This window comes from Ixodes scapularis, unplaced genomic scaffold (genome assembly GCF_016920785.2).
Source record: "Ixodes scapularis isolate PalLabHiFi unplaced genomic scaffold, ASM1692078v2 PGA_scaffold5__190_contigs__length_132052651, whole genome shotgun sequence".
Classification (NCBI taxonomy): domain Eukaryota; kingdom Metazoa; phylum Arthropoda; class Arachnida; order Ixodida; family Ixodidae; genus Ixodes; species Ixodes scapularis.
The window spans coordinates 1,648,906-1,670,217 of record NW_024609880.1 but is presented as its reverse complement, the minus strand read 5'-3'; the positions used below and the strand labels follow the sequence as shown (position 1 = coordinate 1,670,217).

General features: G+C 44.9%; 1 protein-coding gene across 2 annotated transcripts in view; it reads right to left on the bottom strand.

Moving 5' to 3' along the window:
* Nucleotides 1-21,312, bottom strand: part of LOC115315757 (ankyrin-1) — a 59,829-nt gene that overhangs the window by 28,244 nt on the left and 10,273 nt on the right. For both annotated transcript variants that reach the window (XM_040502609.1, XM_040214904.2), the window contains exon 5: nt 9,432-9,634. In XM_040502609.1, coding sequence (XP_040358543.1) covers nt 9,432-9,634 — 203 coding nt within the window. The remainder of the gene's footprint in view (nt 1-9,431; nt 9,635-21,312) is intronic.

Sequence of the window (21,312 nt, the reverse complement as noted above, 5' to 3'; positions counted from 1 at the left end):
AGCTGTGCAAATGGTCAATGGCACGTGAACGGATGTGAGGAGCAACGCGATCGCACATTGCTTCAAAGGTTTTTCCCGAACCAGGCTGCCCGACTCTGTTGCTGTGGGCAACAAAGCGCAGAGTCACTTTGTTGCCCACAGCAGCAGTCACTGAAATGTGTGCGCTGCTGGAACGGCTCTGAAAAAGTGTGGCCAAGGATCAACTTGTACCGTCTCGTGTTGACCTTGTCAGCTTCCTCAGAACAGAGGACAACGTTGTGGCCACCGAGAACTTGACTGATGAAGCCCTCGCGAACTGTGACCCGAGGCAGGTAGCGAAAGGGACAAGAGTGACGACAACTTTGCGAAAAAGTCAGTGCCCGCCGGAATGCCTCTTACCGCAATGAAACCCTCCGAGACTACTTCGCTGGTGCCAAGCAGGTCGCACTTGGACAAAGCCTTTTCCTGCACTTGGACGCAATCGTCCAAGCGATCGTGAAGACATCCCTTACGGAGCGCGTACAGTCGCGAATCGACGGCTGTTTTGGAAGGCATTAAAATCGCGTGGTGAAGCAAATGATTTCTCGATATTTTTTTTAAGTTCACACATACCAAAAAACGAATATAGCGAACTGATTTTAGATTGATGCGGCATTCGTTATAGGTGGGCTGTACTGTTTAGCAAGCTGCCACTTCGCGGACACTCTACGGCAGCTCATTACAAAAAAAGTTCATTTGAGCTGTCGATGTAACGGTTAGACGGCCTGTCGATGAAACTGTATGTTGACGAAACATTGTGCAAAAATATTGCTTTTATTTTGCTGGCACGCGTTTCTCGCCGAAATAAATGTTGCACGTGCCCCCAACGTCATTTATTCTTTTTTGACAATATTAGGCTTAGCAGGATGTCAGCTCGCAGATAAATTTCTTCTTTCTCTTTCATTTATTCATCCGGCTAACATCATGGTCTCAAACTTCTGCGTCCCATCCCAGCTGCTAGCATCATAATCTCGCGGGGTTTCAGCTTTCTGCCGCACATTGTTCCTTTCAATTTGAATAAACTATGCATGGCAGAAAAGAATAAGCTACGCACGCATTACGAGTTCAAAATTCAAAGTAAAATTCGGACTCGGCGCAACAGAACACATAGCACCATCATGTAGATGTCCGAAGAAACACAGTTTTGGTTCAGATTTCATTTTTCGCTCTCTTCCAAATTGGTAAGCTATGAGAAATAAAACTCTGCTTAGTGGTGGCACTCGTTAAACATGGCCCCCCGCTGATATTGGGGACTGCTACAAAGACAGTTTCAATTGCACAATTTAACTGCTTATACTGGTTGTCTCCGTAACGACAGCAGCAGCGAAGACCATGGATTATGTTGGATTACTTGATTTGAGCTAGTCCAGCAACGTTTCCCCTCCGAGGTGTAGAATATTGACAGGTGCTCGTCGGAGAGCGTTATTCTAGCTTTCTAGGTTGTCCCAAGCAGGGGCACATACTTTATATGTGCCGCAATCCGTAAAAACAGCAGCAGAGGATAAGTTAGGGCAGTGTTATACAAACCAAGGTCTCGTGCAAAAAAGAAAGTGATATGGAGGAAATACAGCTCCGCAGGCAACAGCTTCTCTCAATGGCATGACACCACAGAAGCACACTTGCCAACGAACCAAAAAAAGATGGTATCAGTTAGTGCTCCCTACTTTACAGAAGTGATGGTGGTGAAAATCGGGTGCACTTTGTATATTTAGGATTTTTAAAAATCACAGCACAACTTGGTAAACCCACAAATGTTTAAAACTTTTGTTCACATTTTTGGACAAATTCCAACTTCAGTATTTAAATTTGACAAACTATTTTTAGACATTAATGTGAACTTTTTTTCTTCTAAAGAGCAGCTTATAGGCTAGATTTGTAATTTGTTATTAAAATGAAAAGGGTTTTGTCTATCTGGCGAAAATTATCTTTGAAAACATGCTAGCACATATAGACCTGGACAAGGGGGAAGAACAATACAACACAATGCACCAACTTCTGACTGTTTAATCCTCAGATATATAGAGGAATACAGTATAGACCACTTACAACGTAACCGCTTATAGTGCAGGACCGGGTATAACGCGGTTTTTTTAAACCACCGGTTCACCTCCCATAGAACTCCATGTAATTACATACCGCTTAAAATGCAGGCGCGCGAAAGGAAATACCGGTTATGGTGCGGTTTTTGGCAGAGCCCGCCGACCGCGCCGACGACCGGAGCAGCGAGCTCGCTTCCCTGTGCGACACTAGATAACGGCGCTGACGGCGCGGGCCGCACGCTGCACTAGCGGGGCAAGGATGTTGCTCGAAAAAGCGGGCAGAAGCGAAGAGAGAGGCTTCAGTTGCCTTAGCGACGGAGGGACGCACGCACGTGTCGTTCACGTGCGTGCGTCCCTCCGCTGCGTTGGAAACAAAGAAACAAACAACCGCAACGACAGACCAATCGCAGGTCGAGAAGTGTTCGCGCGCGTTGCATGCTCTCTCCTTTCCGCCCAACCTCTCTTACAACGCTTCTCCTCCTCCTCCTCCTCTCCAGTCGCGGGTCGGCTGCTTCTATCCGTAAACATGAAGTCGGTTGTGATCGTCGTCGTAGACGGCGTTCATCTCATCGTTCTGCGTAAAAGCGCTATCCTTGACTGTGAATTTTCGTTGTGTGTCGCTGTGATAACCCAGCACGTAGTACTAGAAGGGAAGATCCACCTACTCGTGCGGCGATGTCGTGGCGGCGCTCTCAAGACGGCTGAAACGCCCGTGTCGTCGTGTTTGTTTACTTCGGCTACAGTGGTGATTTCTAAGCATTTGTGTCCTCGAACATCGCCCGGATTTCTTATTTGGCGCATTTCATGCGTGTGCTCAAGTTCAAGGTATTACTGGCGCGTACGTATGAAGGATGCGAATTTTCACGCGTTTTCATCTCCGGAGAAAAGTGATTAGGGTTAGCAATCCTGAACGCTCGCAACGTCCGTCCGCAACTCGCGACGCCGTTAAAAGGCTGCGCCAGGCAAAAGCCGCTCATTTCTTTCAAAATGTGTGACACACTTGAGACAGAACTGTACTAGTCTGGTGAAATAAAGACTTTCCTCAAACTAAGCTTTATTTTTCATCTAACATAAAAATAAATTCTTTTACAAAGGTAAGTTGTTTCATGGCATGTATTTTGGCCTGAAAAATTGATGTTTTGGTTATAGCGCGGTACCGCTTATAGTGCGGATTTTCGCGACTCCCGAGACATACGTTATATGCGGTCTACACTGTATATCCTCTTCGTTATTGCGCCACTCTACCAAGCCTGTACCCCGCTGCTGCTCGCAAGAGCGGTGTCTCTTTAACCACCAGGTAAATCGAAGCTGCGCTTTTTGACTTGATCAAGTCTGCCTCTACATTTCCTCTTAGCGTTTTATCTTTAAAGGACAGATGCAAAGGAAAAAAAACATTTTTTTAAACAGCCCGGTTGGGAAAAGAAAGCCATAAAAAAACAAGAATCAAAGACATAAAACGAATTTACATTTTAGAGCTATATTTACGGAACTATACAAATTTGTAGTTCGTGCCCGCGGGCGCTACGGAGAAGTGGCCGCTATTTATCACGTGACTGGCCTGTATTTGTCACGTGGTGCTTGTGCTCTTTCGGAAGCTTCCTATGGTCTCTAAAAGTTACCTATTCATCTTCGTTTGAAGTGCAACAAAAAACGAAGATTAATAAGTAACTTTTAGAGCCAGAAGGAAGCTCCTGAAAAAGCGCAAGCAGATGCGATAGACCTATGCGCCGGTCAGATGACGGCGGCGGCACCCCGGAGCAGACGAACTGGCGCAGCAGCAGCAGCGGCGGTGTGAAGAAACGCATTGAACCGGCGTCGAGCCACGCTCAGCGTGCGGCGGCGGCGTGACTTTAAGGAGGCAGCTGCGCCACGCGACAGCGTGACCCACGCCGGCTCCCGCGGTCGCCAACTACAAATTCGTTTTGCGCCGTAGATATAACTCTAAAAATTTTTTTTCTTCTTTGTAAATTCGTTTTATAACATTCTTTTTCCATCTAAACTGTTTAAAAAAAAATGCTTTTTTCCTTTGCATGTGTCCTTTAAGCCTACTGATAATCGGACATGTAGTGAACATCAGTTTGCACCTGCATTCATGACAATGCATCGACAATTGGCCATCTCGATGGCTGCTCCGTTTTTGGTTGTGTTTGTGTAATCTATCCTTAGCACACCTTCCTGCCTGGCCTACGTATTTCCTGCGACACACCAACAGGATCTGATCTACGACTTCTTCTCCGCATGCAACAAACGCGCTCTGGTGCTTCTTCAGACAGCCTACGGGAGCATTTCTGAAAGGGTTCGCACATCTTGGAGAGTTTATCCGGTGCCGAAAAAAACTACCATTTACCCTATCATTAGAATGATTTGCTACCGTCTTAAGGTTGCATGTAGTCTTGTGCATAAATGACAGAACTGCCACCCTTTTTTTTTGTTCCTTTTTTTTTTAGCTATGTCTCGATTTGGAATATCTACTACTACTCTCTTTAAAACCCTTTCCACAGCAAACACAAAGAGAATCTTTGGAAAACCGGCAGAGACAAAGCGTTCTGACTGCTCCTTGAGACACGAAGGTAGCGCGCATTGACATGACCTCCTAAGGGCCACCCTCAAGTATTCATTTACAATTCCTCTTTAAACAAGTGTTGAATGCAAAAGGTTGAATGGCAAAAGGGGCTTATTGGCTCTAGGGACTGGGTGGTAAGCCCAACACGCATGCTGCTTTGTGAGGAGGGTGAGCTGAATGACATTTCTCCACAGGTACCTCATGCGTGGAGAGGATGAAGGGCATCAGCATTTCAAAATGCAGCTAGCATGACTGTGGACGACATTTTGGAATTGCTTTCGTTTTATCTCGTCTCGACCTCTGCAAAACGGAATAATGGCATTTTCATTCAAAAGTGAGAAGCATGTAACGTTTCTTGTCTAGCGCCCATCTTGAGTGATAGATTTTTACCCCATCATCAGAGACCTTTTAAACCACGTACATGGTTCTTATGTTAAAAAAGGTTTTTAGATGTGATTTTTTAGTTTTTCTTGACCACGATACTCCTCACTCCCCCTCAGCAGTAAAAAGTCGTTTAACCGTTTTCAGCAATGTCCTTCATCCTCTTCAACTGATGCATAAGGCACCTGTTGAAAATGTCATTCAGGTTTTAGACATTAAGCCGACCCTCTCGAAGCAGCACGTGTGTTGGTCTTGCCACCCTAGAGCCAAGAAGCCTGTTACCATTTAACCTTTCCCATTCAAAACTTGGGTAAAAGAAATTGTAAATTCATGTTTTGTGAATGCCCTCACAGTGTTGTGTCAACATGCGATACCTTCAGGTCTAAAGGAGCGGTCGGAATGCCTGGTGACTGCCGGTTTTCCAAAGACTCTCCTTGGGTCTGTTGCGATGAAGGTTTTAAAGAAGCTTAGAAGCTCCAGATCAAGACATAGTTAAAAAGAAACAAAGGGCTTTTTCGGCACCGGATAAACTCGCCGAGGTATACAAATTGATAATTCCTTCACGAAAAGCTCCAGTAAGCTGTCTGAAGAAGCATCGAAGCCCATTTGTTGCACGTGCAGAAGGAGTCGTATATCAGAACCTTCCGACGTGTGGCAGGAAATACATAGGCCAGACAGTAAGATGTCTTTGTGATAGATTACGCGAACAGAACCAAAAAGTGAGCGGCCATCAAGATGGCCATCTGCCTACGGACTGTCATGACTGGGGATGCAAACCTGTGTTCACTACATGCACGACTATCAGTAGGCATAAAGATAAAATGGTTAAGAGAAATTATAGGAGCAGACTTACCATATTTACACAAATGGAGGTCGACCCATTTTTCAATTTTTGAAAATCAGAAGTGGGGGGGGGGGGGGTTGACTTACAATCGAACCAAAGAATTTCACTGCCGACAAAAACGAAACAATTCCGATATCAAGAACACCTTGACTTGTTACAAGTTCAGCAGGCTGTACTTGTAGCACTGTGCTATTCTGTGCACTCAACTTACAAGTATTTTTTTTTTTTTTTTATATTTTGCAAGAAAGAGTATTACTGATAGCAATATGCAAATTAGCCTGAATGTACAGTGGTGAACAGCGCACGGCGCGTCCGACTCCTGGGGGTGGCACCACTTCTTGTAAGAGCCATTCCGGAATGGCCGCCAGAACAGTCTCACGCCTCGCTCCTTGCAACTTCTTTTCGCAGTTTTTCGCACAATTCACGGTCGCACGTCGTTTGATAGAGTGCCGAGATGATGCCGGAGCGCCAGCTATGTTTTTTTGTATTGACACGCATGGTACGGGCAGTTAAGTTTTCGGTGCTCGTTTATTTCCATCCTTCATCCAGAAGCAACCAACAACTGCACTGCTGGATGCAAGTTTGATCCGCCGGAGTGGGTGGCGCTCCAGTGGAGTCTGCAATGGCGCAGGTTCTTAGGTGTGACGGCAAAGGAAGAGGCTTCCGCGGGCCAAAGTCTGGATAGGCCTTCCAGAGTTAGAGGGCAAACTTGCAACGTACGCCGCATAAGTGCACAATTGGTCCCTACCTGCGACGTGCAACGCAATCACCGAGCAAGCGCGGAAGATGCAGTTGATGCAGTCATTTCCAAAGCGCGAGATTTCGTTGGACGACGCCGACGGCATGCTTCGAGAACGTAGCAGTGATGACGACGGGACTGCCATTCCGAGTGCGGATGAATCATAGTCTTTAGTCGAGAACAGAGTGAGAACGAAAGGGAGCCACTTCAGTTGTCCCACCTCGCACATGAGCATTCTAGTTTCGATAACGCCTGGGCATCTGATGCTCCACGTGCATGCACAGCCAAAAAACGCCAGAAGGCATCAATCGAGTGCTGAAGGCTGGGCGTTCGGAAGAGATATCCTGCAGTTCTCACGTGTGTAACATAAAATATGCCTTAAAGATTTTTTTCTCGCTGACGTGCAATGTGAGGGCTTTGACTTACAATTGAGTCGACTTACGATCGTGTAAATACGGTAATCAAAAGTTGCGGCGATGAGTGCGTCAGGGTGGCTTCAATTAATCTGGCAGATAAAGATACACAGTTCTTGCGAGCAGCAGCGAGGCACAAGACTGGTTGTCTGGCACAATAATGCAGAGGATATATTCCCATGTATTTTTGAGAATAAAGCGGCAGAAGTTAGCGCAATGCGTTGCCTCGTTTTTCCCTCTTGTCCGTGTCTATAAGTGCTACCATGTTTTCAAAGATACAGCAACAACTCGCCCAACAATCAGCACTGTCGAAAATGATCACTTTTCCCCATGGTGCGGAAAGAGTTAAGGGGGAACACTACCCAGAAAAAACAATTTCTGCAAAAAAAAGTTGATTTTGAAAAATGTCATATTTACATTCAACAACATCTAGAGAGTATTCCTAGAAATTTTCATTAGTTTACACTGCATAGTTAATATTTATAAATTATTTTCGGTCCTCCGATGCTAAAGAAAAGGTAGAGGTTGGAGCACTTTGAACGCATTTTTCTCCAATCCACTTTTTGGCATAAATTTCACTTTAGGAAAACTATCGTTTTGTTATTACGCAACTTGGATTCATTTTTATGAGTTTTTCTGGGGTGAAATTTTAAGGGAAGATAACTATGAGCTTGTATTTTTTATTTTTGTCATTTTTCATGCTCAAGAACTAAAAGTTTGGACAAAGGATGGAAATCTAAAAAACTGTATTTGTGTTTATATGGCTTTTTTGTCATGAAAGATGGTATAACATAGAAATATAGCTCCATAGTTATCTGCTTTGAACTGTCCTAATGCAATGTAACCCATGAAAACAACAAATTTATAAGTAATTTCAAAACGATAGTTTTCCTAAGCAGGCACGCCCACTTTCGTGTTTGAACGTTTGCAATTTTTTTTTGTACTTCACCCAGGTTAACAAAAATTGGCAGAAATGTTCTCAACATCAACAGAAACAAGCAGTGTAAATATAATTTAAATCCGACAAGTGGTTAAAAAATTTACTGTTTTGGGTAGTGTCCCCCCTTAATTACTCCTTGGAATTTTGACGTGTATGCTGGGGTCCACATCAAGCCGTGACGGTAAAATTGGTTTCGATGTCGCAACCACCACGTTTTAACAATCACACAATCAAAACATTGAGCATCGGGGTTGAACTTGACAACCATAGTTCCAGTGCCGTAAAAGCGGCGGTGCTTTTGAAGTGTAGCTTGCTTTATGTCTCAACGCCTTTTGAAAGCGTACCTAGTTGGTGCAGTTCTTCAAGCAAAAATCGGGATTTAGTTTGGGAATTTAGGGCCATAAAGGGACACTGACAGGGTATTTATGTTTGCCAAGTTTGTTCTTTTTGTACATGATGCATGAGAACACAATTACCCAGAACACAATTAGCGGGTTGAAATTCGTTTTTTTTCCACCCAAAAACCAGTGATCGAGAACTGGCTGGTTTGAGTTGCGCTCACTCCCTTCTCTGTGGTCATGTGCCAACCACCAAAGATAATCACCCACCAAGTGGTGGGTGATTATCTTTTCTATAATTCCAAAATGTCACTCGACAACCACCACAGATAACCCAAGTCGTGGGTTATCGAAGGCACATACTCAATAGTAGTATAGACAGAAAATATGACACATACTTTTTGTGGTTTCTAAAAAGCTGCAAATACGTTGATCAATAATAAAAGTTGCAGAACCATGTGACTTCAGGCAACGCTCTCCTCTTTTATGTTTCTTCTTCCTCCCCTGTCTAGTCTGAGTTTTGGTTTTAAGCAGTTGCGTTTTCGACTTTATTAAAGATATGCATGTGACACTCTAGCAAACTATTTTTTGCGCAAAAAAGACGGACACAAGAGAGAGAAACAAACACGAGCGCAACTTACAACTGTCTTTCCGTCCGTTTCTGTCCGTCTTTTTTTGCGCAAAACCATGTATCCAAACGTTCACCAACTCGCCGAACAACAAACTATTTTATAGCAAACTATTGATTGGGTAGTCTTCTGACACATGTTAAAACACCTGGCAAAAAATTAAAAAAAAAGATTTTGTGGGGTGTCAGTGTCTCCTTAAAAAGCCTGAGGAAGCCGAGATTGAACCACACTCGACCATCTTTGGCCAGAGTCTGGGCATCTTGGCCCCAATTCGCCAAACAAGTGCCAGGGTTAGGCTGCGCCGCTGGTAGTTCGGTTCATACACAGCACACGTAGCTCAAGTCCAGCACCTTGCCAGCTGTGCGGCGAGCCAGAGAAAATTCATAGAAACGCCAAAGGAAAGCACTTTGACACTAACTAATGCCTCGCAGCAAAATTGTATTAGGCCCAAGTTAGGCCCCTAGGATTATGAAGCCAGTGCCAAGTTTGGCGTTTCCCTGGTGTGCTACCTGGATGGGAAGGCATACCGTAGAGTCCCTCCATGTTGACGTTGGCCTGGTAGTTGATGAGCACCTTGGCAACATCGTGGTGACCTCCTATGACGGCAATGAGGAGTGGAGTCCGTCCCAGGGAGTCCAACGTGTCCACCGCCGCTCCGTACTGAAGCAGACGCTCCACAATCGAGGCGTGGCCCTGACTCGCCGCAATGTGGAGCGTTGAGGACCGGTCGCTGGAGCGGGAAAAAACATGGCAGAGGCTGGAGCACTGCAACTACCATGTTTTTAGGACTACGGTCTGCAAACTACTATCTTTCCCAGTGTATTACTCAAATATTTATATATTACTTTTACAAAATATTTTGTTGGGGCGGTTTATACAATAAGGCATCTTGGTCTATAAGCACTTCTTTCTTACACAGGTATGGACCTTAACAGTGCAAGTTTGCTACGGGGTTTATATTTTTCGTTTGATTGGTTGGCGAAAACATTTAAATTGGTTCTAGCTTGTGCCCGTACCATGATCATAGTACAAATATGAAGGTTTAATTATCAAAGCAGTTTTACTGTGCCGATCATACAAACGTACAAGTGCACTTTATACAAAGGCGCCACTTATATGCTTGAAAATACAGTATGTGTCTAAAAGTTTATATTCTATGTCAAGGGTGCCAAGCTGCGACTCTTTGCATGTTAAAATGCGGCTCGCGGCTCCCTCCCCTACCCCCCTTCCCGCCCCTCCCCCAGTCAGACAAGCACTTCCCCAAAAAGGAAAATGGAAAGTGTTTTAAATTAAAAGACAGGTTGCTGTTTGGTAGTCTTGTGCTGCTGCTGTACAGTAGGACTGCTTTTGACTCGAATACATTGAAAGTTGTTGTTTATTGCTCTAAACAAAAGTCTCGAGTGAATTAACAAGATTCGACTGTAAAGGCTGCAGGTAATCTTTTTCAAAAATAATCAGTAAAGCTGTCCCTTAAGAAGGCGCGGTACCTCTATTTATTCGTCCGTTTCAGCCACCAGATGGCGCGCGGCTCGAAACGTGGTTGAACGCGCAACTTCTAGATGGCGCCAGTATCGAGGTGTGAAAAGGCCCACGTTATCCGCTGCGTGAAATAGATCCCGAAATGTGCAGTGTTCTCCCGGCGGAGGAAGTTTCTCCCTCCCTCGCGCGCGCTTGGTATGTACGCGCGGTGGCCGAGTCCGGCCTCTGCGCTGTGTGATGCAGTGGGTGGCGCTCGTTTCTGTTCGGAGGTAGGAATAAAAATGCCGGTCCCCTTTTTTACGACGCTCGTTTTTATAGCTTCTTTTTCTTTTCTTTTTTATCTCAAGTGACCTACAGTACCGCCTGTTCGAAATCGTCCTTTGCGGTGAGCGATTGAGAGTCAGGTTAGCATTTTATTTGGGTCAGCACTACACGTTCAATGGAGACCTCGGGCGGCGATGTAAATACGCATTGCTCCCCAAAGTGTGTCCAAGGTGCGCAATGACAATTGGAAAGGGTATTGAAGGCGCGCGACCATCGGTTGGTAAAATACTTGCGTTAGATTCACTTATTCAGTCTAATCATTTTTGCCAACGTCTTTTATCTGTTTCGACAAATGACATGGTCGAGTCTATTGATAACCTTAGCTAGATTGGACGTACGGAGTGTCCGGGCTTTAAATAAATTTGCTTCGTTTATGTGAATGAATAACTGTTTTCTCTTTTCCGTGCTCGGTGCTATGCAAAAATCGCTGAGATGTTATGGTAGCTCAGTGTGGCGGCGTTTTGCACGCTGACTCGCTATTGCATTCGCTGTGCACAATATGTGTTCAGATGGAATGTGCCAAATCGTATTTCCGATCGATATGATAGATTTACTTTGCTACAGTGTTAATTATATTTTCCTGATTTAAACTGGTTCGTCCCTGATCTGAGCCTAAGTTCAAATTCGAAGGGCAGACAGACTTAGCGTCGTAACAGCCGTAATGCGCAGAAAGAAATTAGTACCATGAAAGAAAAACAAAAGGATACGAGACGGCTCGGTGTTATAGAAGTAATGAGTGTGCAAAGGATGCCATCGTACGTGTTTGTTTTTCTGTGTTTTTTTTTTTAACTCTCCGCATCGCTGGGAAACGCTCAAGGTACAGTGTAGACCGCATATAACGTATGCCGCGGGAGTCGCGAAAATCCGCACTATAAGCGGTACCGCGCTATAACCAAAACATCAATTTTTCAGGTCAAAATACATGCCATCAGACAACTTACCTTTGTAAAAGAATTTATTCCTATGTTAGATGAAAAATAAAGCTTAGTTTGAGGAAAGTCTTTATTTTACCAGACTAGTACACTTCTCTCTCAAGTGTGTCACACATTTTGAAAGAAATGAGCGACTTTTGCCTGGCGCAGCCTTTTAACGGCGTCGCGGACTGCGGACGGACGTTGCGAGCGTTCGGGAATGCTAACCCTAATCACTTTTCTCCGGCGATGAAAACGCGTGAAAAATCGCATCCTTTATACGGTACGCACCAGTAATACCTTCAACTTGAGCACAGGCACGAAATGCTCCAAATAAGAAATCCGGGCGATGTTCGCAAACACAAATGTTTAGAAAGCACCACTGTAGTCGAAGTAAACAAACACGACGACACGGTCGTTTCTGCCGTCTTGGGAGTGCCACCACATCATCGCCGCACGAGTAGGTGGATCTTCCCTTCTAGTACGTGCTGGTTTATCATAGCGACACACAACGAAAATTCACAGTGAAGGATAGCGCTTTTACGCGGAACGATGAACTTCCACTATGCCGTCTACGACGACGATCACAACCGACGCCATGTTTGCGGATAAAGCAGCTGGCGCGCGACCGGCATGCAACGCGCGCGAACAGCGGAGGCAGAGCCTGAGCGGAGGGACGCACGCACGTGAATGACACGTGCATGCGTCCCTCCGTCGCTATGGCAACTGAAGCCTCCCTCTTCGCTTCTCCCCGCTCCTTCGAGCAACCTCCTTGCCCCGCGAGTGCCGCTCGCGGCTAGCGCCGTTATCTAGTGTCGGCGCGGTCGGCGGGCTGTTCAAGAAACCGCACTATAACCGGTATTTCCCTTCGCGCGCCTGCATTTTAAGCGGGATGTAAATACATGGAGTTCTATGGGAGGTGAACCGGTGGTTTAAAAAAACCGCGTTATACCCAATCCTGCACTATAAGCGGTTACGTTGTAAGTGGTCTATACTGTACCAGCAAAGACAGCGAGCTGGCGTGAAATTTCCATCGAGCGGAAAACAAGTGTCATTTTTATTTCATCATGCGCTTTCATTTTGATATGGCTCAAAATGGGCGCGAAATAGTAACAGGTAAGGCAACAAAATTTAGATGTTAGGTCTGGAGCACCGCCATACTCAGCCGTGTTGGGGGCATCTCTCGCGAGTCAATACGGCAAAGGTATTGCGCGTCGAACTGTACGTGAGAGTTATCCATTTCAGCGAAACCTTGATTTCGCAAAACTATTGTGGCTCGAGTCGTGGCTTCCAGTACTTGGAAGCCACGAGCGAGAAATAAATGACAGTTGATTTTGAAGGACAATCGCGACGTGGAAACCCATAAAAGAGAGTTCCAATAAGACGAGAGCTTCCCCTTCTCTTCAAGTGCGTGGGTTACGCTCTCAATCCTGCACCTGTGGCAACACTGCAGGCTCCTAAAATCGCTTTAAAAACGTTCCTGATCGCAACAACTTTTTTTTTTTTTTTGTCGAGGCGCTATTTCTTTTTTTTTTTTCTTTTTGTCTACTTTGATACCCCAGCAGCGCAAAAACTACCATAAACTAAAAAAAAAAAAATAGTGGGCATACAACGACAACGCACCCACTGGGACCCGAGTCGAGGCAAGAACAACTAACTACTAAAAGGGGAAAAAAATCATGTTCGCATACACAGACAGAACGCCTTCATCGAAAGAAATGAATCCTGCACTTGTTCTGCCAGTCTCGTTGTGCGTCTGTCAAAAGCCACAAAGGAGGAAGACAATCAGCGCCTACACCACTCCCCTCCCCTCCCTCCCCCCCCCCCCCACCACCCCTAAAAAGAAAAAAGAAAAGGTTTCTTGGGCGCGCGCGCGGTCGCCCAAGCGATGACCTTGGAAGGGTATGCGATTGTAGCACGTTTGTCCCCCGGTTGTGCCCCTGTCTCAAATGCCACGGTCCGTTTCTCTTAAGTGCCTGTCTTATCTTCCCGAGTATCAACTCCGCAGTAATTCTGAATCATTTCGATGCTTTCCAACGTTGCAAAACTGTTTGACGAATATTTGCACAGAAGTATACACTGTTCGCAGAACTATCTACGGCGCTAAAATTCAAAAGCGCCATGTTGGATTCGGGAACTCGTGTAGGTTTAGCTCATTGTTGGAACATTCTTATTCGCTCGATGAACTCCACAAAACGTGTAAATATTAGAATGAACTTTCCAGAGAACGATAGTTGTTGTCGGGGTTCCAGGCGACCAGACAGGTCGCAATTATTGGCTGATTAAAAATTTTATTTCATAATCACAATCGTATCATCAAGGGCACGCCATTTCCTCATCACTTCTTCTACGAAAAGAGTTGCTGTATTCGTAGCACACACAGACGGAAACGGTTGAGACTGTGCCCAAATAATATCTTCTTTTGGCGGCAGGTACTGCGCAGCGATTACACACAATGCCTCTAACATAAACATGCTGCTCCACATGTCTATTCACAAGATGCAATACATCGTTCTCCCAACTTTGTTGAAATGGGCATGAAAGCGCGTAACTGTCACTTTTTTGAAGTTCTACTTAGAGGTGAAGTGTTTACCGTAAAAAGTCGTTAATTATTTATTTTTTTCCGTTCCACTACAAAGCTCGATTCACTTAAATTTTTGTTTTTATATCGTCTCTACAGCGCTTTTACGTCGGTACTTTCGTGTTAGAGGACATCACATAATGTGTGAAAAAAAAAAAAAAAAAAACGGTAGGATCGATGCTGCATAGCCTTTTTTTTGTGGACATCAAGAAAAAAAAAAGATAGTAGTTGTCTTCACTTCGCACTGCATGTTTTAGCACGGAAGTTTCTATTTGGTTATGATGTCTTTATTTCCTTAAAAATTGTATACAGTAATTTAAATTACCGAATTACAAAAACGTCGAAATTCTATAATTGCTTTTCGTTGGGACGCCATGACGACAGCGACACTAGTGTTCCCTTGTGGTTTTCGCCAGCATTTCTACGATGAATTGCCAGGATCGCGAGATGCAACAGCGTGACACTCCGTCTTCTGTGACGTCATTTGTTGCACTTCGGGACCACTTTTGATGTATGGCCAGCATAAGACGCTAAACACACCAGTCGGAGACGCGCTGCAGGTGCCATAGTACTGCTCCTAAAAGTAGCTGTCACGTGCTTTGCTCCGCGACTGTGATTCCCTCACAGCAGCTCTGACTGAGGGTTGCCAAATTACGGTGAAACGGAGTATAGACAAAACAGACCGGAAACGAGCTGCCAGCATACGATAGTCAAACTCCAACAAAAAGGATTAGTTTCTTCCCAAGCTGGACGACATTTACCGGGCATCTTTAGAGCTGCGAAGCTCAAAATCACGCGTACTCATAAGATTTTCTTTTTCTCGCGTGTTTGTGATTTTTATGATGTCCTGCAAGCAAGAAAAAAATATATATGGTGAAGTCACTCCGAGGGGGTACCGATAACTGCGAGCCACGAACATGAAGGATTCGCTAACATCTGTCAGGGGTGTGAACGGTAAATCGTCACGCAAACATATTCTCCCAAGCTGCAAATATTTATTTGGCTTAGCAAGTAGAATACTAGTATACTAACGACATGTGATTATTGTACACAAGATACCATTTCTCGGTTCTTCAAAACCATTTCCCTTGTCTGAACGGTCGCGCTACGGGCCGCGGCTAGCCGTGCCCTCGATAGACTACGGAGCTGCGTTGTGTCGTCTGCTACTGTACCGCCAACAGGAGAGCGATAGCTCTGTGTGCTCCACAGATGCGTGTTGCGGTATAACTCTGTACGTCTGTCCTAGAAGAAGACAAAAAGATAGGCTCTGTGACTCCTAAGCTAACAAAAACAAACAGAAGTATACTCGTTTGGACTGAAAGGTTTACAAAATAGTGACCAGACATTGGAAAAGCATATGTCACAGAACTTGGTTTATGAAATGGCATCATTGTTTCGAGCAAGAAATCACCTGCTCACCACTGGGACGATGAAATCGTCACTATTTATTGCGTCAGGTATATTTGCGCTCATGAAGAAAAATCTGAACACATCCTTCTCCCAAAGTCCATTGTCGAATAATAAACACTTTTTTAAACATCTATGCACAAATAACTCATTTTTTTTCTACACTTGTATATACACGTTAATTAAACGACGTCAAACCGCATTTTTGATTAGATCTTGATGTCTACACCAACTACATTCATATTTTTTAGGGCTTTATTGAACGATAACTTCAACTATAGTTAATGGAACACGATGGCTCGATCTCAACAAAAACCTCAACGTGCGAAGCTTCCACAGACGGTCGCTTGCAAGTATTCTCAATGTGAGACTTCAGAAGCTTTCGCTTGTCATAGGGAGCTTGCTTTCGACTACAGCACTGCACGGGCCCGGAAAGCGCGGAGCGCGCTGCTGTGGGGAGAGGTTGACTTACAAGATGACGTGTTACGTGGTCACGTAAGATGGCGTCATTTCGTGCAGCGTGATCACGTAAGATGACGTCATTTCGTGTAACGAGATCATGTAAGATGACGTGTTTGTGTCACGTGATCACGTAAGATGACGTCAGTTCGTATGAACTGACGTCATCTTACAACAACGCCAACAACATTAGTGCCGTCCGGAACCATTGACCTTAGAAACGCGCCTCTTCGCTTGAAGAGCTGATATGCGTTGATTGTTATTTGTTTCTTTTGCCTACTACAGACCATTCAAAAACTCGCCTTCTGGGTGCCACCAACTTCGTCTACTGGGCTGTGAAGCGCGTTCGAGCGTGCGCAAGACCTCTCTAGGCCGAAAGATTGTACACTGAGTATGCGTTCACAGCTCAATGACTTAGGCATTTTTCGTCAGGATAGATGCTCCCACGAGAAGAGCGTAATGGATATGTGAATAGAATTGGAAATTTGAAATGTTCTTGTCCAATCGCATTTTTCTTTGGTTATCAACGCTTTTTAGCGTCATCACAAGACGTTCAACCCATAATACACTGGTGATTAAAAAATAAGCACCGAAAAACATGCACCGATTTTCGCTCAAAAATAAACACCGGAAAAAACATACCGTAATCATTACCCATGTCATTTTTTTGGGTGATATGTGAATTTCCAGAAGAACAGCGAGTTATCACCCTCCCCTAGGAATACCCTGACTACAGAGCAGGCGACCCGTTTTTCCCCGCGTGAGATTGCGGTGACCACGAACCGTACGGAGGTCACAGGACGTCCGTGAAAAATAAAAAGGAGGCAAGCAACGATCTACTCTGTGCACGCTTCATCCCCGATTTCCACGACCCCAAGGCCGAAGGACGTTTGTGTGAAGGATAACAATAAAATAAAACTTTGCGTCAAAAAAAAAAGCCCGTTTTTAAAAGAAAAAAAAAAGTAGAAACAAGCACAACGCGTTGACGGACCGCGAGGTTGTGGAACACCTCGCGGTCCGTTTGCCACAGGACGGTTGTCTTCGCCCACAGCTCCAAGGTGAATTTGCCACTTGCGAAAACACGGTGACCTACCCAGCGAGAACCAGGAAAGCAAGACACGCACACTGACGCCTCGGTGTGCAGAATGAAACAGGATACGGGCGCGGAATACAGCCGCGGAAGAACACCTCGCACAGTGCCGATCCGGCCGATCTCCGAACGGACGATTTCGCATTTCGTGGACAGCGAGCGCCACCGCACGGGAGAGAGAGGTACCTTAAAAACGACGAAAACAAGCACCGACACCTTGGTTCTTTATATTTGCTGTAGTTACGGAACAAATCGACTTACATGAATAATTTGAATATTATTCGATTCCGTAATAAATTTAGAAGACACTAAGCGCAATACTTCTTATGTTTGAATTTAGATAATTTTGTGAATTCGCTCCGAACGCAAGAGTGCCGAATTAGCCGATTTTTACCATTTTCATGATTTTTTAAAGAATATAATTAAATTTATGATGAAACATTTGTTGCGCTTAGTGTCTCGATAATGGCTCAATGTCTTTAAAGCCGAAATTTTCAAGAAGATCCGCGCAGCCGTTATTATGTGAGAATTTTTTTAATTTGGTGAAAAACCTCATGTATTCTCTATGGGGCTCTGAGGTGCGCCCCCTCTTAAAGCAATTCCAAAAGTCATGCTGTTCCACCTGGGCATTATTCTGCGAGAAGAGCTGAAAGTGTCACCGCATTGCTTTCGCCCTCTATGCCCAGGCAGGTGATGTGCAAGGCGCCCGAGCAGTCAATGTGGATCAGGCTCCATCTTGATGGTACAAACACAAACTGCTTGTAAATGTATAATCTTTACTACAGGCAAAAAAGCGACGGTAGAACCTCTCGAGAAGCACAGACGCAATGCCATCAAAATAAAGAACAGCGTTCACGCTCATTCTCATTTCCGCTAAAACAATACAAATTGTATAAAACCAGCTTGAATCACATTTGTATTGCTCTATAAGTCTTGATTGGTGTTCAGTGTTCTCAGTTAATACCGAAAACACCAAACTGTTTATTAAAGGGGCACTGACACATCAAAATCATTTTTTTTTTATTATCCGAAACAATTGAAAACGATGCCGAGACATTACCCTCAAAATTCGAAACTTGGGAATTCAGCATTTTTGAAATATGAAAATTTCCCAATGCCGAATTTGAAGTTCCCGCGTGATCTGCGCCAGTGCAGTGAGTCAAATTTTGCGGTCTCCTGCGACTCTACTTTCTTGGGGACCTCCGTTGCCACCGCGACCCGAAGCGAGGAGGAGGTGAGCAGGCGGGATAGGAGGGCGCCGGCACGGGAAAAAAACGGTTTCTTTCCCGACTTGCCGATTAACCTCTGCTCAAGCGCCGCCAAGTTTTCCGAGCGAGGATACAAGTCCAGGAAGCGATATCACACCGAAATCTGATTTTTGGTATTTCAAAGAGGGGCCGTAGTGCGTTTGCAATTGCGTTAAAAAAACATGTTTTACGATTGCCGTTACTTAATGTTATAGAAATGTTGCCTACAAAGCTTCTAAATTTCCTGATTTGTGACATCATCGATCAAAAGAAACAAGGAGGTGAGCGCGGGAAATATAAACGCCAAAAATAAAAAGGCGCGCACGCGCGCAAGTAAACTTTTTTTCGCGATGCGTTTTTTTTTTTTTTTTTGCGTGTCTATGACTATAACTTGCATCGTTTTAGGCAATGAAAAATAAAATGACCTTTGGGGTGTCAGTGCCCCTTTAAACAGTTTAATGTTTTATCAAACTCGGGGTGAAATTAAGAACCCCAAAGAAATCCTCCACTAGGGCTTTGTTTCATATTTACCTGGAACACTGCTGCATTGATCTGTCTGCGAGGCTACATTATTCTTCCAAAACCAGACCCTTTATATTGTTTTCGGTTCCAGTACATTTTCCAAGTATTTGGGTCATGTGCATGTTCGCAGGAGGTTGTGGGACCCTATGTCCGTTCCCCATTTATTTCAACTTAGTTAACCAAGTCCTGATGAATGGCAAATTTTGGTCTAACACCAAAAAACACTAAATTGGTGTGAAAAAATAAACCCTAAAAAAAAACTCCCGCAAATTCGAAGAAAAATAAACCTTTAAAACACGGAACTCTAGTCGTGATTAAGTGCCATTCATCGGGGACCTAACGAGTTCTTTTTTAACAAAAGTAAAACATGGTCGAAGGAAACACCCAGTGTGGACTGCGCCCCAAGTGCAGACTAGGTAGCTAAGAAAGAACACTTTTCAGCCAAAAGTCTCTAGATGCAGGGAACAGACTTATAGCCTGGAAAACAAGGCAACAGCAGCACGAAAGGCAGACGTCGAACGTTTGCCATACTAGCGTGGCAAAGTCAATGGTAACACAGAAGGCGATGTGTTTCTTCAGAGAAACTGTGTAAACATGCATATAAAGACCGTATGGCGCAAAGTGGCCCCGTGTCGTGCAAGTCAGGTGCATGAATGCTCCTTGGATGTCCTACTAGTGGGTGCCATCCTCTGCAGTTGCGATGTAAATGCAACTTTCTCAGAGCCTGTTGGAGAGAGACGCACTAGACAGAGCGTGCAGAAAACAACAATTGGAACGCGGCAGTGCCGAGCGGAGCCCTGGACCAGCTGCGGCGAAAGAGAACCAAACACTCGGAGCTACCTCGACCCCTTGCGGCAAAGGAATCTGCTTTTTTTTTTTCTCTCCGCTTTCCCGTTGCTCTTTCTTGCGCTCTTTCTCTGGGGAAGGCCACAGAGCGCTCGGTCCGCGCTCGTTTCACCGAGCGAAGCGCCGCTGTTTGTCTCAACACGTGATGTTATCACACTATCACACTCTGTCGACTGAAACAGTTGACACAGTGTGATAGTGTCTACTGTTTCAGTGTCACACACCGTCTGAGTCAGTGTCACAGATTGCCAGTGTCATACAGTGTCACACTGCGTGAGGCAGTGCCACAGTGTCAGTGTCACACTGTCAGTCACATTGACAGTGTGTTGTGACACTGTCACAACAGACTGTCAACGTGTGTTGTGACAGTGTCAGTATGACACTGACAGTGTCAGTGCCTTCTGCAGCACAAACATAGTTCTGATGCTTCTGTGAAGCAATGTGTATCTTGATGTCGGCCTTGCCGCTGTGCAAAACGCTCACATCACAGGCGCACGTGGAACAGAAAGCATACCTGTCACCTTTCCGCAAAGTGACAAAGCAAGGAAACTCAGTTGTGTATAATCTCAGAAATACTTGCAAGTACTTCTTCTTGGCTTTTGAAAGCGCCATTAATCGTTCCAACGATCCAACTAAACAACTAACCTGGCGGAAACACAGAGAAGTTTGACGTTCCGCCCTTGTCTCGACAACCCAGCAAAGCCAACTGAAGCCTAGCGCACCCACGATCATATAAGCCGTGTGCGAAAATGCGCTCGAACTTACTCTAGAGTAGAGGTTTCGTACCTTGGCGTTTGAAAACCTACCCTCGTTTTACGCTGCTGCTCTGACCGAGTTGTCACGTGGTAACTGACTGGAGTAACCTAAACCTACTTTCGAGGAACTCGCACTGACACGTGCATAATAATTATGGCAATAAAACATAAAGAAAAAGAAGAAAAAGCTACTATTGCTGGTTGTTTTTTGGGAGATATGAGGCCACGTTTGTACAATCGGGAGATGTGATCAAGATTCGAGAGGCTCCCGGACAATTCGGGAGGGTTGGCAGGAATGCAACACGCACATGGCCAGGGTGAGAAAACACTGAGGATAAAAGAGATGAAAAAAAACCGCGCGCGATCGTATTGGTAGCCTTGCTCCCGCTGCACCAGTGGTAACTTTAGCGCTCCACCGTGCTTCCCATCTGATCTAGTGGTTTTCGATGATGCTCAGAAAGTTTGTAGCTAGAACCATATGTTTATTTTCAGCGATTAGAACGTTACCTAATTAAAACAGTTTAGTTCATTAGCCGAGTGATCGTTTCGATTAGCCCCCATACTATGTCCCTCTGTCCGCATAACTCACCTGCACAAACCGCATTAGTACAGCTTTCACGCCTTTTTTTAAAACAAACGTTAAGCTTAAAAATAAACACCCCATATAACAAATGCGCCGCTTTTGTTTAATTTACGTTCCATCTCACATTGCGTCCACCTAAACTTTGTCTCAGAGATTGAGCAACCTCAGGCAGCCTATTAGGCCATTTTTCAGAAGCTGGGGCAT